The following is a 14,794-nucleotide window of genomic DNA, read 5'->3' as shown; positions in this document are numbered from 1 at the left end:
CAGATCAGTTAAAATATCTTGGGAAAACCCCTTTAACATTTATTGCAACCCCTCTTTTCCATTGCTTCCATATCGGTAATGATGATGACTATGAATATGCTTTATGTAATGTATTGTAATTCATAGCTCTTTCTTATTCCCATTTGTAGCCACCCATATTTTAGTATTGAGCAATAGTTGCTGCTATTTGTGTTTTTTATTTATGTACTTCTGTCTGTATATTTAATATTTTTTTTTGCTTTCATAATAAATTGATGATCATGATCATTTAGTTATTCTTGTGATATGTATCTCAATTCATCCAAAATGTTTTCAGATCTCAAAGTAATACCAAATCTGTGCTTATCCGAAATCCGTACTTTACCGTACACACTCATGATCTTTCTGTATATTTTTCTACCCGCATTTTTTTTCATTCATTTTAATGTCAAAAACACACACTAGAATGACTGCTTCCACAATGTATTATGCTTATTAGACAAAATAAAGTATAACATCACATCACATATGTTTTTACTATTGTTGGAACATGCCATTTTCGAAAGCTTTATTGAATGAAATGTCATTTTAAATGGGAACATTTTTATTGACATAAATTATAAGAAATTTTCAGATAAGAGAAACAGAAGGTAAAATAAAGACCACATTAGATAAGAATACATAGACTTCTTTTCTTGATATGTACAGTAGCAAACCCTCTGAAATATGTCCAATTACACAAAGTGGGGAAAGCCTTTTTGTGGGTTCCTGAGAATGAAGACTAATATGACAATTCATTTGTAGTGACGTTTGCCCTAAATAAGGAAAATGCAAAAAGAAAATCTGACCTTTTCAATAAATAATCTGGGATATTTATTAAAGGGGTTGTCTGAGATAATGAAAAATCTGTAGCCCTAAAATGGCTTTTAAAAAATGTTATATTCACTCCTTTTTCCAGTGCTGTTCGCTCTGGCGCTTCTCCGGTTCTCCTGCTGCTGTTTGTTTACAGACTGCAGCGCTGGTATCCCTGGCACATGATCACTGCAGCCACTCACTTCCCTCAGCGGTCTAACACTGAGGACAGTGATCGGCTACAACAGTGACATCATGTATATATGCATGTCATTGTCACGTCACATGCCAAAATACAACACGTGCCCACACAAACAGAGGCAGAACTGGACCAGAGCTGCAGAGAACAACACTGGAGAAAGCTGTGAGTATAAATTGTTTTTAAATCTATTTTAGGGCTTGTCTGAGAATTTCAGATCTCAGACTACCCCTTTAATGCCGACACATAATGTTACTGCCCCACCATTGTTACTCTCCAGCGCAATACAGTAAGTGCAGATTTACCACTAGGATAAATGCCCTATAAACTAATCTGCTGCAGGCTCTGAACAACGCCAGGTCAGACTTGACTAGAAAAGTGAAGAAATATTGATAAATAAGATATGCTTGATGCAAATCAGAAACCCTTCTACTTTTAATTTTTTTTTCAATATCTGCGTATGTTGGAAAAGTGGAGAAGGGTATCATAAAAGTGGCATTTGGGTTATGACTTCACTGCACATAGATGGCAGCAAAATAAAACACTATGTGTTACATACATTATCCAGTAGGTTACATTTATTACCTGGTTTTAATTGTGTCCAAATATTATCCAAGGACTGGTCAACTTTATCAAAAAGTATGAATATATTTGTTAATATAGATAATTGTATCCACCATTTAAATTAAACCCTGGATTACATGTCTCTTCTCTGACCATTATAAAACCTCTAATAGAATCTAAAATCTACAATGTGAGTAGTGTGCCAACTTACAACATGTCATGGATTCAAAGGGGTTCAGCTCTGAACCCGGACATATCCCCATTTTTAACCAAGGCAGGCCGCCTGACATGAGCATTGTGCAGGACAAGGGCTGTTTGTTTATATTTTTCACACTGCTAGGAGGAGGTTTCTGCCTAGCAGTGTTCCTGTGACATCACCAGCACTGATGGGAGGGTTTTAGTGCTGCCCTAGCCATTTTACAGGCTAGGGCAGCGCTAAAGACCACCCACCTAGCTTTATCCATGTAGATCCCGGGACATCACCGGATCTCCAGAAAAAGCCTCTGACCTGTGCGATACAGCTCAGGGCAAAGGAGAGCATTGGAGCAAGAAATGCTCCGATGCTGATGTCAGAGGGGCTGCCTGGATGAAAATAGGGATAACCCCTTTAAAGCAAATGCAAGTTTGTTGTAAGAAATGTCTTTCAATGTTAAAGAGCCTTTCTGCAATCCATGTTAGGGTCCATGCACTGGCATATGCATAGATTTTTATTTGCATTTGGCAACACATAGAGTCTCTACAGATCTATATTATAGACCCATAAGGGGTCATTTGCTAACCAGATTGCGTCTAAATCTGAGACAACAGGGAAGCTGGCTTACATTTAGAAGCAGCGGTGGATGCGCTGAAGTTATCTAGAGGCTGGAGCCTGTACATAACTCTGGCGGATCCACCACCAGCTATAGGTGATATTAAAATCAACATCTTAAACGCCAGTATTAATAAATGACCTCCATAGTCACTTCATGTGCCACTATACGGTGCCTACAACTGGCCCCATATTCTCCCCTAGAGGCAATGCTCCAAAGTACGGCATGTAGTAAGCATGCCATATTTTTTACTTACGGATTCCAAATAAACTCATGCATTAAATCTGAGGCACACCGGAGGTCCAATATGGGCTCATAGCAATCTATGGACACTGTATTATGGATCTATACTACACAGATCCACAGACAGAGCCACGTATGGGAATCTTTACAAAAAGTAACAAAGCCATGGGTGCCACCATAAATAGATTTTCAATTCAAGAAACAACATTTCAGTACTTGATAATTAAAGAATCATCAACATGACATCAAAATGAATAATGTTAATGAATACTGGAAAATTAATAAAAAATATAAATGTATTATTTTACATATTAGTTTGTAACTCAAATAAAAAAAAATATTACACATTTCATAAACTTCTACCCTACTGGAATTAGGTAGATACTGTATGCTTAGCTCTATGGAGAGCAGTACAAAAATAATATACCGGTAGTTATAATATATTTCTATGCTTATTACAGTATATACTCTATCATAATATTGAATCCATAATTATACAGCAACTTGAATGAGCAGTGTAAGACACGTCAGTTATTCATTTGTCACTTGTGAATGACATTCGTGCTGTGTTTTCATTACTGCTGCTCAGAACTATTGCAGCTGTGCAAAACCTAAATGTGCAAAATCACCAATGTCGTCCAGGCGTAGATTCACCAGGTTCTTATTTTAAAGAAAAGGTTCTGACAGCTCTTACAACATGTCTATTTTAGTAAATACTAAATACTTGCAATCCCTATAAAAAGTACTATTCCCTTTCTTAGATTTCTGCATTGTCCCGTTCCTCAGTTATTCCTCCTGGAAATGTATGAATAAATTAAAAATTGCTTTGCATTGCTTCGCTAATGGGAGCTGTCCCTACACACCTTATGTAAGCACCTACTCTATTGACAATTGTAGTGCTAAAGCCCAGATGTCAATGTATTTATATATTTACAGGAGGAATAGCAGAAGAATAGTACAATCCTGGTGATAGATCAAAGTTATATGATTATTCTTTTTATTACAATAGATTTTTTTAAGGAAAAACTTGGATAAAGCGAGTAAAGCATATCCCTGAATATATCACCCCGGGTCATACATTCCTTAAAGGGGTATTCCTATCTCAGTCATTCGTATACTAAAATCAGAATACTCATCGTATTCAGTGGCCAGAGGAGGCTGGGTTTATGGAAAATAGCTGAACTGGCTGTGGTTTCACACTCTCTGTAACTCCTATTTTCTTCTATAGGAATTATGAAAAACATACCACACATTGTGCCCCGGTGTTTGCGTAACCCTGGCCACCTCTGGTCACTGCATATGACAGGTATTCTGATCTTAGCAATAAATAACTTAGATGGGAATAGCCCTTTAAACTTTGATGGCTAGGACTTGCTATGATAGGCCCCATAGAGGTGCAGGAGCCTTCAGCTGTACCTCTACGTGCTGAGCCTTCAGCTGTACCTCCACGTGCCGAGCCTTCAGCTATACCTCCACGTGCCGAGCCTTCAGCTGTACCTCCACGTGCCTCTGACTTCATACAGAGGCATATAGAAGGCTTTATTCTGTCAGATTTTGTACAAATTGTGGGCTACCCCACCAGTATTTTCAGAGGTATTCTACTCTAGAAATATTTCTTACAGAGGAGCATATCTACAGACATATGGGGCCTAATTTAGGCCCAGTTCACATTATTTGGTCAGTAATTTCCATCAGTTATTGTCAGCCAAAACCAGTAGTGAAGCCTACACGGAGATAAGGTAAAATGGAAAGATTTGCTCCTGTTCTGTGCTTTTGGCTCAAAATAACTGATGGAAATAAAGGCTCAAGTAACTGATGTGGGAACACAACCTTATTAACACCATCTAACAGAAAAACTGTCCCTGTTGCCCATAGTAAACCAAGGTTGCCAGCCTTCTGTAAATTCCAGGAAATCCTATAAAAATAAGGCAATTTTTTCCTCTGTCCATTAAAAATGAATGTGTCTGGAGGAGCTTGAACAGATTACTGTGACTATAATTACCAATTTTACAGTCCAGTAATGGCTGCTTATGTGTTCACATCAGTACTGCCAGCTCCAGTCACTTAACACATGAATCTTTACATTAATCTTTATCATATATTATGGTTTTCCAATAATTCCATTAAAAATGTCGGCTGATTAATTTTCTGTACTCATGATATCATTCACTCATGTTTAGAGTTTTTAATTATGTAGGATAAACCTGTCATCAAAGATTCATTCCACAACATTTAACGTATTGAATATCCCAAGTAAAGGTTATCTTTCCTTCACTTATGACCCGGGCCGCACAATAAATCATAGCAACTGATTCTATAAGTTATTTGACATGGCAAAAGAAATGTAAACTTAGGAGGTAATTTCTCAATGTGCTGGTGGATTAAGCATTTGCACCAAATTTATGTCTATGCGTGATTGTTTGAGGGAGTTGTGCAATGCCTGTCAATTTGCATTTACTGAGGGTCAGACAAGTGTTTTGTGACGGATTTATCATAAAGTCGCAAATCACCCCAAAATGCACAAATGTGCTTCAGTACCCTAGTGATATACAGACTGTTGGAAACCTCTATAGTAAATGTGGTTAGACTTTAGACTGAAAAATCTAAAGGAATTCCCTGCGGCAAATGTAACAAATGGTGTGCAATATTTTGTAAATTTGTCGCAAAAAAACAAATGCACCAATATGAATCACAGTTTAGATGCAGACAGATTAGTAAATCTGGGCCTATATATCAGTTTCTGTGGGATACAAGACCCTGTGGGAATCTTGCACAATATTTTAAGCAAAATAATTTCTTAATGTGTCATAGATTTCTTGTGCAATGTTGTATATCTGTGTAATGTTGTATGTCTCCATCACAACATGAGAGAAGTCTAATGCAAACCAGAAAGGGGACTGGTGGAATGAGATGGGTTCCTATGGGCCACACTTATTCATTGGCGTTAAGAGTAAGTTCTAATGATTTGTGGAACATCTACAGAACATCATTAGATGATTGCTGGTTTTGTCATTGCCTGTACGAAGGTCTTCCACTTTATCTTTCAGGCTGAACCCATCCTAGAATACATACTGTATAGGTACAGTGTTTATTTTTGGCACATTTTCTAATGTAAAATTAAGTTAGTGGAGATCAAATATATAATGGGTGGTGGCATGATTCCAACATTAAAAATCAAACTAAATACTATGACTCCTTCTCTACAATATTCAGCAGAGCTTGCAATAGAACATCATCTCTATGCTTGTAAGACTTGTTTTTATAGAATCGATCAATATAGTCATTGTATAAGCTGTTCTCGCTGTCTTTTGCATCTGGCAGCTTGCTTATTTTATCCAGAGCATAATAATAATGGTGCTTAGGAATTGCAGTCCGTTTCGGTGCATATGAAGCCGCTTCTCTGTCAAAGGCATTATTCAGAAGACGTTTCACTGCTTCCTCCAATTCATCATTCTCTAGGTAAGATGTTGGTTTTACTGTATCAAGTTTTTCCATACTGGGTTCCTGAAATGATATTAAACTTGGTTTACATACTTATTATGGTTAATGGTACATCAGTCTATTAGATTGTTACCTTAAAGGGGCTATTTAAGAATGATGGGGGGCAGACCTGTTAAGAGAAGATTACTTACGCCGCTGCTTCTCCTACAGGCCTGCGATGCTCCACTGGACTCCCTCCTTGTATACATAGAAACATAGAAACATAGAATGTGTCGGCAGATAAGAACCATTTGGCCCATCTAGTCTGCCCAATATACTAAATACTATGGATAGCCCCCGGCCCTATCTTATATGAAGGATGGCCTTATGCCTATCCCATGCATGCTTAAACTCCTTCACTGTATTTGCAGCTGCCACTTCTGCAGGAAGGCTATTCCATGCATCCACTACTCTCTCAGTAAAGTAATACTTTCTGATATTACTTTTAAACCTTTGCCCCTCTAATTTAAAACTATGTCCTCTTGTAGCAGTTTTTCTTCTTTTAAATATTCTTTCCTCTTTTACCTTGTTGATTCCCTTTATGTATTTAAAAGTTTCTATCATATCCCCTCTGTCTCGTCTTTCTTCCAAGCTATACATGTTAAGGTCCTTTAATCTTTCCTGGTAAGTTTTATCCTGCAATCCATGTACCAGTTTAGTAGCTCTTCTCTGAACTCTCTCCAAAGTATCAATATCCTTCTGGAGATATGGTCTCCAGTACTGAGCACAATACTCCAAATGAAGTCTCACTAGTGCTCTGTAGAGCGGCATGAGCACCTCCCTCTTTCTACTGGTAATTCCTCTTGCTATACACCCAAGCATTCTGCTAGCATTTCCTGCTGCTCTGTGACATTGTCTGCCTACCTTTAAGTCTTCTGAAATAATGATCCCTAAATCCCTTTCCTCAGATACTGAGGTTAGGACTGTTTCACTGATTTTATATTCTGCTCTTGGGTTTTTACGTCCCAGGTGCATTATCTTGCACTTATCAACATTAAATTTTAGTTGCCAGATTTTTGACCATTCCTCTAGTTTTCCTAAGTCCTTTTCCATTTGGTGTATTCCTCCAGGAACATCAACCCTGTTACAAATCTTTGTATCATCAGCAAAAAGACACACCTTACTATTGAGGCCTTCTGCAATTTCTCTGATAAAGATATTAAACAATATGGGTCCCAGAACAGATCCCTGAGGTACCCCACTGGTAACAAGACCTTGGTCTGAATATACTCCATTGACTACAACCCTCTGTTGCCTGTCCCTCAGCCACTGCCTAATCCATTCAACAATATGGGAGTCCAAGCCCAATGACTGCACTTTATTGATAAGCCTTCTATGTGGGACAGTATCAAAAGCCTTACTAAAGTCTAGATAAGCAATGTCTACTGCACCTCCTCCATCTATTATTTTAGTCACCTAATCAAAAAAATCTATAAGATTAGTTTGACATGATCTCCCTGAAGTAAACCCATGCTGTTTTTCATCTTTCAATCCATGGGATTTTAGATGGTCCACAATTCTCTCCTTAAGTATGGTTTCCATTAATTTCCCCACTATTGATGTCAGGCTTACTGGCCTATAGTTGCCCGATTCCTCCCTACTACCTTTCTTGTGAATGGGCACAACATTTGCTAATTTCCAATCTTCTGGGGCGACTCCTGTTGCCAGTGATTGGTTAAATAAATCTGTTAATGGTTTTGCTAGTTCACCGCTGAGCTCTTTTAATAGCTTTGGGTGTATCCCATCAGGCCCCTGTGACTTATTGGTATTAATTTTAGACAGTTGACTTAGAACCTCTTCCTCTGTAAAGACACATGCGTCAAAAGATTAATTAGTCTTCTTTCCTAAATGAGGTCCTTCTCCTTCATTTTCCTTTGTAAAAACTGAACAGAAGTATTTATTGAGGCAGTTAGCTAGTTCTTTATCTTCTTCCATATACCTTCCTTCTTTAGTATTTAATTTGGTAATTCCTTGTTTTAGTTTCCTTTTTTCATTTATGTATCTGAAGAATGCCTTATCGCCTTTTTTCCCTGACTGAGCTAATTTCTCTTCTGCCTGTGCTTTAGAAGCTCTTATAACTTGTTTGGCCTCTCTCTGCCTACTCTTATAAATTTGTCTGTCATCCTCATTTTGTTTTTTTTATAATTTCTAAATGCTATCTTTTTGTTTTTAATGATTTTGGCCACTTCTGCTGAGTACCACAGTGGTCTCTTCCTTTTTTTGCTTTTACTGACAAGCCTAATGCAATTTTCTGTTGCCTTCAATAGTGCCACTTTTAAGTAGTCCCATTTCTCCTGGACTCCAATGAAACTGTTCCAGTCTGATAGGGACTCGTATACCACTAATCTAATTTTAGAAAAGTCAGTTTTTCTAAAATCTAAAACTTTTGTTTTTGTGTGGTGTGACTCAGTCACTGTACTTATAGTAAACCACACTGACTGGTGATCACTAGATCCCAAGCTTTCCCCTACAGTAATATCAGATACCAAATTCCCATTTGTGAATACTAAATCTAAAATGGCCTCCTTCCGGGTTGGCTCCTCCACTACTTGCTGTAGAGATAATCCCAGTAGGGAATTTAGAATATCTGTACTCCTGGCAGAACTAGCTATTTTGGTTTTCCAGTTTACATCTGGAAGATTGAAGTCTCCCATAATGATAACTTCCCCCTTCAATGTCATTTTAGCTATTTCCTCAACTAGTAGATCATCTAATTCTTTGACTTGGCTAGGTGGTCTATATATCACACCTCCATGGAAGGAAAACCACTTGCACTTTGGATTGCTGTGTTGAGACTCTTTAATGAGGCTCTGCTGTGTTTTTTGTAGCTGGTCTCCCCAAGATCAGCTATTGTTTTGTTTGAGTAGTCTCTAAAGCATTGCTCCTGGTTAGCCAGAATCCTACTCCACACTGAGAGGCAACACTCCGAAAGAGCTGTCTGTGGATGGATAACTGGCTTAGGTTTTCCCCTGTCACATCCTTGTAACAGAGATGGTTCTTGACATAGGCTCCACTTAATATGGTGGATCTGGTGATATCTGTAATGGGGCACCCATTTGCCTGGTTTTCCTTTCCTGGAGGGAGTTCTGGCTTCCACTGTGTTGAAGACCCATAATTATTTAGCATATTACTGTTTCCCAGGGAGCTTTGCACTCTGGATTGCTGTGTTGAGACTCTTAAATGAGGCTCTGCTGTGTTTTTTGTAGCTGGTCTCCCCAAGATCAGCTATTGTTTTGTGTAAACCAGATGTTTTGACATCCCAGTGGCGCATCTCATGCTTGGAGGAGAAGGAACAGGGGGCCAGTGCCGAGAAGCAGGTTAGCAATCTTCCCCCTATGGCCAAGTGGTCCAACTATTCTTGCACAACCCCTTTAAGATCACATTTGACTATGTATGTATATACAGTACCTTCCACATTTCAGATGAGTTTCTAGACCATTTTTCTGTCATTCCAGGAGACAAAAGGGTGAGAGCACCCACCGTTAAACATTAGTTGGTGGGAGATTGCGACCTACTTCATCCAAAACTGAATCATGGATGTTTTCATTAAAGTGTTACCATACTTTCACAAAACTCTTAGAAGGTCATTGTGATATAGCCAAGGTTTTTAATTGGTTAAAATGAGGAGTTAGAAGCTCTTAGACGTAGTGCTGTCTTTCCTCACTGCTGAAGACAGGCTCTAGAAAGTTCATGAGACCATCTCCATTTTCATCTGTGAGGAGAGCTGTGTGAGCACTTATTTCTCCTCATTTTAGTAATCAGTTGGGGTCTCCGCACTTTCACTCCTACTAATAAAAACTCTGATATGTCATGATGACATATAGAATTTTTTTTTATTTTTTTTATTTGGGTTTACTTAAAAATAAAAGCAATTTGAGAGCATGTATTTCCGGTACAGTAAGTGCTCCTTCTATGAGTATAGCTCACAGTTATTACATACCTTTTCAATGTCTACCATTTTTTCTACACCTCTTCGATCATTTTGGACTATATTGTAGGAAGTGTACACTCTTGGCTCGTTCATGTGGTCTGGACGAGTTGATGTTCCATGCAGAATCAGCTTCCAATTAACAATTCTTCCTTGATTTTCCTTTCTTCCAGACTATATTGTAATAAAAAAAATGTATATCATTTACATTAAAAACCTGAAACACAACACTACACCGTGGCAATGTCACTTGTAATAATGAACATAGGTAAAAGTTCCTTCTGATTTCACTAGTTTTTTCTACTTCTTACCTCATCAGTGATTTTGACAATCCATGTTCCTGCTGGGTCTTCTCCCCAGGTGTGGACAGACATAAAGGCCCAATTTCTGAAACCATTAGTAGATTTATCTCTCTCTCGTTCAGTCAAAAGAACAGTTTTGGTTCCTGCATATAAGAACATTAATATTGAATCCCTCCTTATTTTTGTAATGTTTACTAATTCAGGTACTATGCAATATTCACCTGTTCATATATCTGCATTTTCATTATGAATGATTAGATTCATGTAGTCCATTATATGAATACACTAGTTATACTTCTCAAATAGAGTCATTCTTACGTCCTATAGAAGTAACATGGAGATAGAGGCAAAACTTGCAGCTTTTGGGCCCAAAGAAAAATCTATAGCATGGTCCTACTTGTCATGTCTCATTTATAATACTTATAACTTATAATATCTTTTTAAGTGTTGGTTGGGCCTAGGCACTCCCTCAGAGCTACACCCTTAGTGATACATCGCTCATCTGTATCTTGCTAAAAAGATTAGTGTTAAATTTTGCAAACACTAATGAAAGGTATAATTAGAGAATATATGGTCCTAAAGCTTTTCATAAAACTCCCATGCACAATATACCTGATGGTGACGTTAGTGTGATGTGAAGATCTCCCCGACATGTGTACTCGATAGTAGCCTCCAGCTGCAAGTGCTCTAGAGACTTGATATAATTTTCTTGACCTTCACAAGCTTTTGTGGGAAATTCAATTGTAATTTCATCTCCTGAACTTAAAAGTCTGTAAAATAAAGATTTCATTAGGATTATATATATTTTTTGAGTAATCATGTAATCTCAGATTTGACAAACTGAAAGAACAACATTGTTTTTTGCACATAAGAATACACTTACGATTATTCTCATTGATGTATTTGTTATAAAATATATAGTCAACAGTTCTCCTAACTTTTATATTACGCCAATAAATTTCTATCTGTATAGAGAATACACACGGGGGCATAACTTGGAGTTCCTGAGTCACAATGCACACTCCAAAGCAGCTATTAATAATACTTTTGTCATCTTATGCCCGGAACGGCTTAGGTTTTAGGGCCTGGTTGTGACTGTTACGTTTGATCCCCCATTACTGCACCTCTGAATACAGCATTAATTTATAAACCCTATGCAGGTACAGATTACCAAATTGAGGCCCAAAGGCGGTTAAGGGTTTCTCATGATAGGTCTTCAATAGCTTATTGACAGAGGTCCAACAACCAGCACCCACACCAGTGATGTAGTTTGTGTAGGAATTCAGTGCCAGAGCTACACAGCACTGTTGACATTGTGGTGGCGAGAGCTCACTACTAAAGCACTGCTCCTATTGACGTCAATGGGAACAGTGCTGTATTAGTGAGCTCCTGCCGCTACAATATCAACAGTGCTGTGTAGCTCTGGCGGTGAGTCCATCAATGCAGCTACACAGACTAGCTGACCGGTGGGGACGCTGGGAGTTGGACCCCCACCAATCATTTATTGATGGCCTATCTTGGGGATATATATATATATATATATATATATATATGTATATATACACATATATTGATTACTAAAACAGTATTAAGACTAACATACTATAGATTAAACCTTATCCATAAATATTTAATCTTTTTTACGGAAATAAGTATTATGGTTGTATAAACACCATAGAGCCGGAAGTGACTCAAGTGGTCCCTCTACCCCATATGAGGAGCCTAGCACCACAAATGACACATAATTGGGGAGCCTGCTGGGTCCAGAAGCTTCAAGTTACCCATCAGACAGTGGGCATGTATTACAGAATCTTTAGACTGGGCAGTAATATTCTGTAGAATATGGTGGTTTCCAATTGAGATCACAGTAAGTCCACTGGCAAACATGCTCACGGCATGGGACCTAAATCCACTCAGTAGTTATGCCCCCTTAGTGCCCCACAAAGTAAAATCCCCCCCCCCCTTAGTGCCCCCACACAGTAATTATTCTCCCTTAGTGCCCCCACACAGTAGAATTCTCCCTTAGTGCCACCACACAGTAGAATATACCTTTATTGTCCACAAATGCCAGTTATGGCACCTTAGTACCCCCTTCACAGTAGAATGCACATACAGTGCCCCCAAGCAGTAGTTATACCCTCTTAGTCCACCATTACACTTGTGCTCTCCCTTAGCGCCCCCACACAGTAGTTATACCACCTTAGTCCCCCTTCACAGTAGAATGCCCCCTTAGTGCCCCCACACAGTAGTTAAGTGACCTTTAGTGCCCCCATGCAGAAGTTCTGTCCCTTAGTTCCCCATCAAATTAGCATAGCTCCTTAGTATCCCATCACAGTAGACTGCCCCCTTAGTGCCCCTGCACAGTAGTTATGGCCCCTTAGTGCCTCCACACAATAGTCATGCCCCCTTAGTGTCTGCACACAGTAGTTATGACCTCTTTAGTGCCCCTATACAATAGTATGCTTGCTTGGTGCCCCAACACAGTAGTTATTACTCCTTAGCGCCCCCACACACTACTTATGCCCATAAGTCCCCCCTCACAATAGTGTCCACCATTAGTGCCCCCACATACAGTAGAATGAGTGAACAGGCTGGGGAATGATCTTTGGCCCCTGCATACTTCTACTCAGCAGAAGCGATGCTGTCAGTGCATTGTGCCTGCTGAGGAGAACATTCACAGTAGAATGAGGCCTGGGCAGTAATGGATGACTGATGACTAAATCATTATTACTATATGTGTGTATGTACTGGCAAGCGATGCCTGGGCCTAACGGCCACTACAGCCACTGCAACTGCTACGGCGGTAGTTCTGCCATGAGCAGGGGTTCAACACCCTGCACCCCACTGATTTCAGAGTAGCTACACAGGTCGATCCACTGTGCAATGGACAGAGATTGTACCTGCATCACTGCTCCCATTCACTTTAGTTGGAGCGCCGCTGTAGTAACTAACCCTGTCCACTCCACAATGGTTGGACATGTGTAGTTCTGGCACCATCTGCTTGAGCTACAAGCTAAGAGCCGATCGATGCAATACAGGGTGCCAGACCCTTACGATCAGATATTCATGGCCTATCATGAGAAAAGGAAATCAATAGTAAAAGAGTGGAAAACTCCTTTAGCGTATAAATGCAAAAAAATAATAATTCAGGTTCTATGTAAATCAATTTATAATGATGGGAGTCCCCCTGTAAAAGCAATTACTAATAAAGTCAAATATTACATGATCCGAATCTTCTCATATTATAATGGTTGTGAATTGTTCTACATTCATGATATAAGTACTGCAGATGATTTTGCTATACAGTATACAACATGTCACAGCCTCATAAGTATTTAAGATGTGGCCACATATATACCGGTAGCTTTTTCTGTTCCAATCTAGTATTATAATGGCATACAAGCTATGGCGGCAATTCAGATGACATGTGCCATGGCACCAAATAATTATTATAAGTGACTGTAAAGCAATTTATGAATATTATGTACAGTATTTTGTCAAATGTTACAGGGGATCCCGAATAGTCATGGGAAGATATCATTTGCTAAGTGCCTGATTAACGGTTTTACTATAATATCATTATAGTAAGAACAATCTTGCAGCTCCACTGATTACATTCTCTCCACTTAATAATTTAGGCCTTGAAGACTAATGATATGTTACAAACTTCCATGACATTAATTTTACCCCATGACATGGAATTATGGGAATGTAAGCACAAAGATAAATTAGTCAGTTCTCTTTGACTTGTACAGCTATTTCTAGCCTTTGAATACACAATGATAAAGTTATTGAAAATGAAGCTAGATCAAAAATGCCATAGAAAATTCTGTCAAATATGTTCCAAAATAATTTTATGTTTGGTACATATATTATGCCAGATGGGGATGGGGATCCTTTTTGACAGTGTATGCCACAATTTTCTTGGATTGCTATAACAGACACGGTATACCACGTATACCAATGTATTACAGTTGCAACACAGCCATTAATAGCAACTCGACTGCTAGTAAGAGTCCCAGGACCCTCAATGACAGTGACAGCAAGAAAATACATGAGTAGTGTTTAACCCCTTTCTGCTGCAGCCAGTCTTCAGTTTTTCACTTCCTCCCCACTTCCAAGAGCCATGATGTTTTCCATTTACACAGTGGTATGCAGGCTTGTTTTTACAAGATGTACTTTCTAATGGCACATTTTAATATTTAATACCATGTATGGGAAAACAATATTAATGATATAAGAAGATATAAGAATAAAAACAATTGAGCCATTTCATAATAATAGTTGATACTTAGAATACTTACCAAAAAAATTGTATTGCCATCGCCATATTAAGACACCCATAGCTTGCTACATTTCCATCTACGGAGCTGTGTAAGTACTCTTTTTTCATGGAGCAAGCTGTAGTTTTTGTTGATCCCATTTTGGTTGTATGACT

General features: G+C 38.7%; 1 protein-coding gene across 1 annotated transcript in view; it reads right to left on the bottom strand.

Annotated features, from left to right (window-relative positions):
• Nucleotides 1–942: 942 nt before the first annotated feature.
• PCSK1 (proprotein convertase subtilisin/kexin type 1) overlaps nucleotides 943–14,794 on the bottom strand; it is a 96,566-nt gene continuing 82,714 nt past the window's right edge. Inside the window, exons 11-14 of the mRNA XM_044275990.1 lie at nucleotides 10,969–11,126; nucleotides 10,366–10,499; nucleotides 10,067–10,228; nucleotides 943–6,150 (exon numbers count right to left, since the gene is read on the bottom strand). Coding sequence (XP_044131925.1) covers nucleotides 5,833–6,150; nucleotides 10,067–10,228; nucleotides 10,366–10,499; nucleotides 10,969–11,126 — 772 coding nt within the window. The 3' untranslated portion in view covers nucleotides 943–5,832. The remainder of the gene's footprint in view (nucleotides 6,151–10,066; nucleotides 10,229–10,365; nucleotides 10,500–10,968; nucleotides 11,127–14,794) is intronic.

This window comes from Bufo gargarizans, chromosome 1 (genome assembly GCF_014858855.1).
Source record: "Bufo gargarizans isolate SCDJY-AF-19 chromosome 1, ASM1485885v1, whole genome shotgun sequence".
Lineage (NCBI taxonomy): Eukaryota > Metazoa > Chordata > Amphibia > Anura > Bufonidae > Bufo > Bufo gargarizans.
This window is presented reverse-complemented; position numbering and strand designations above follow the sequence as displayed.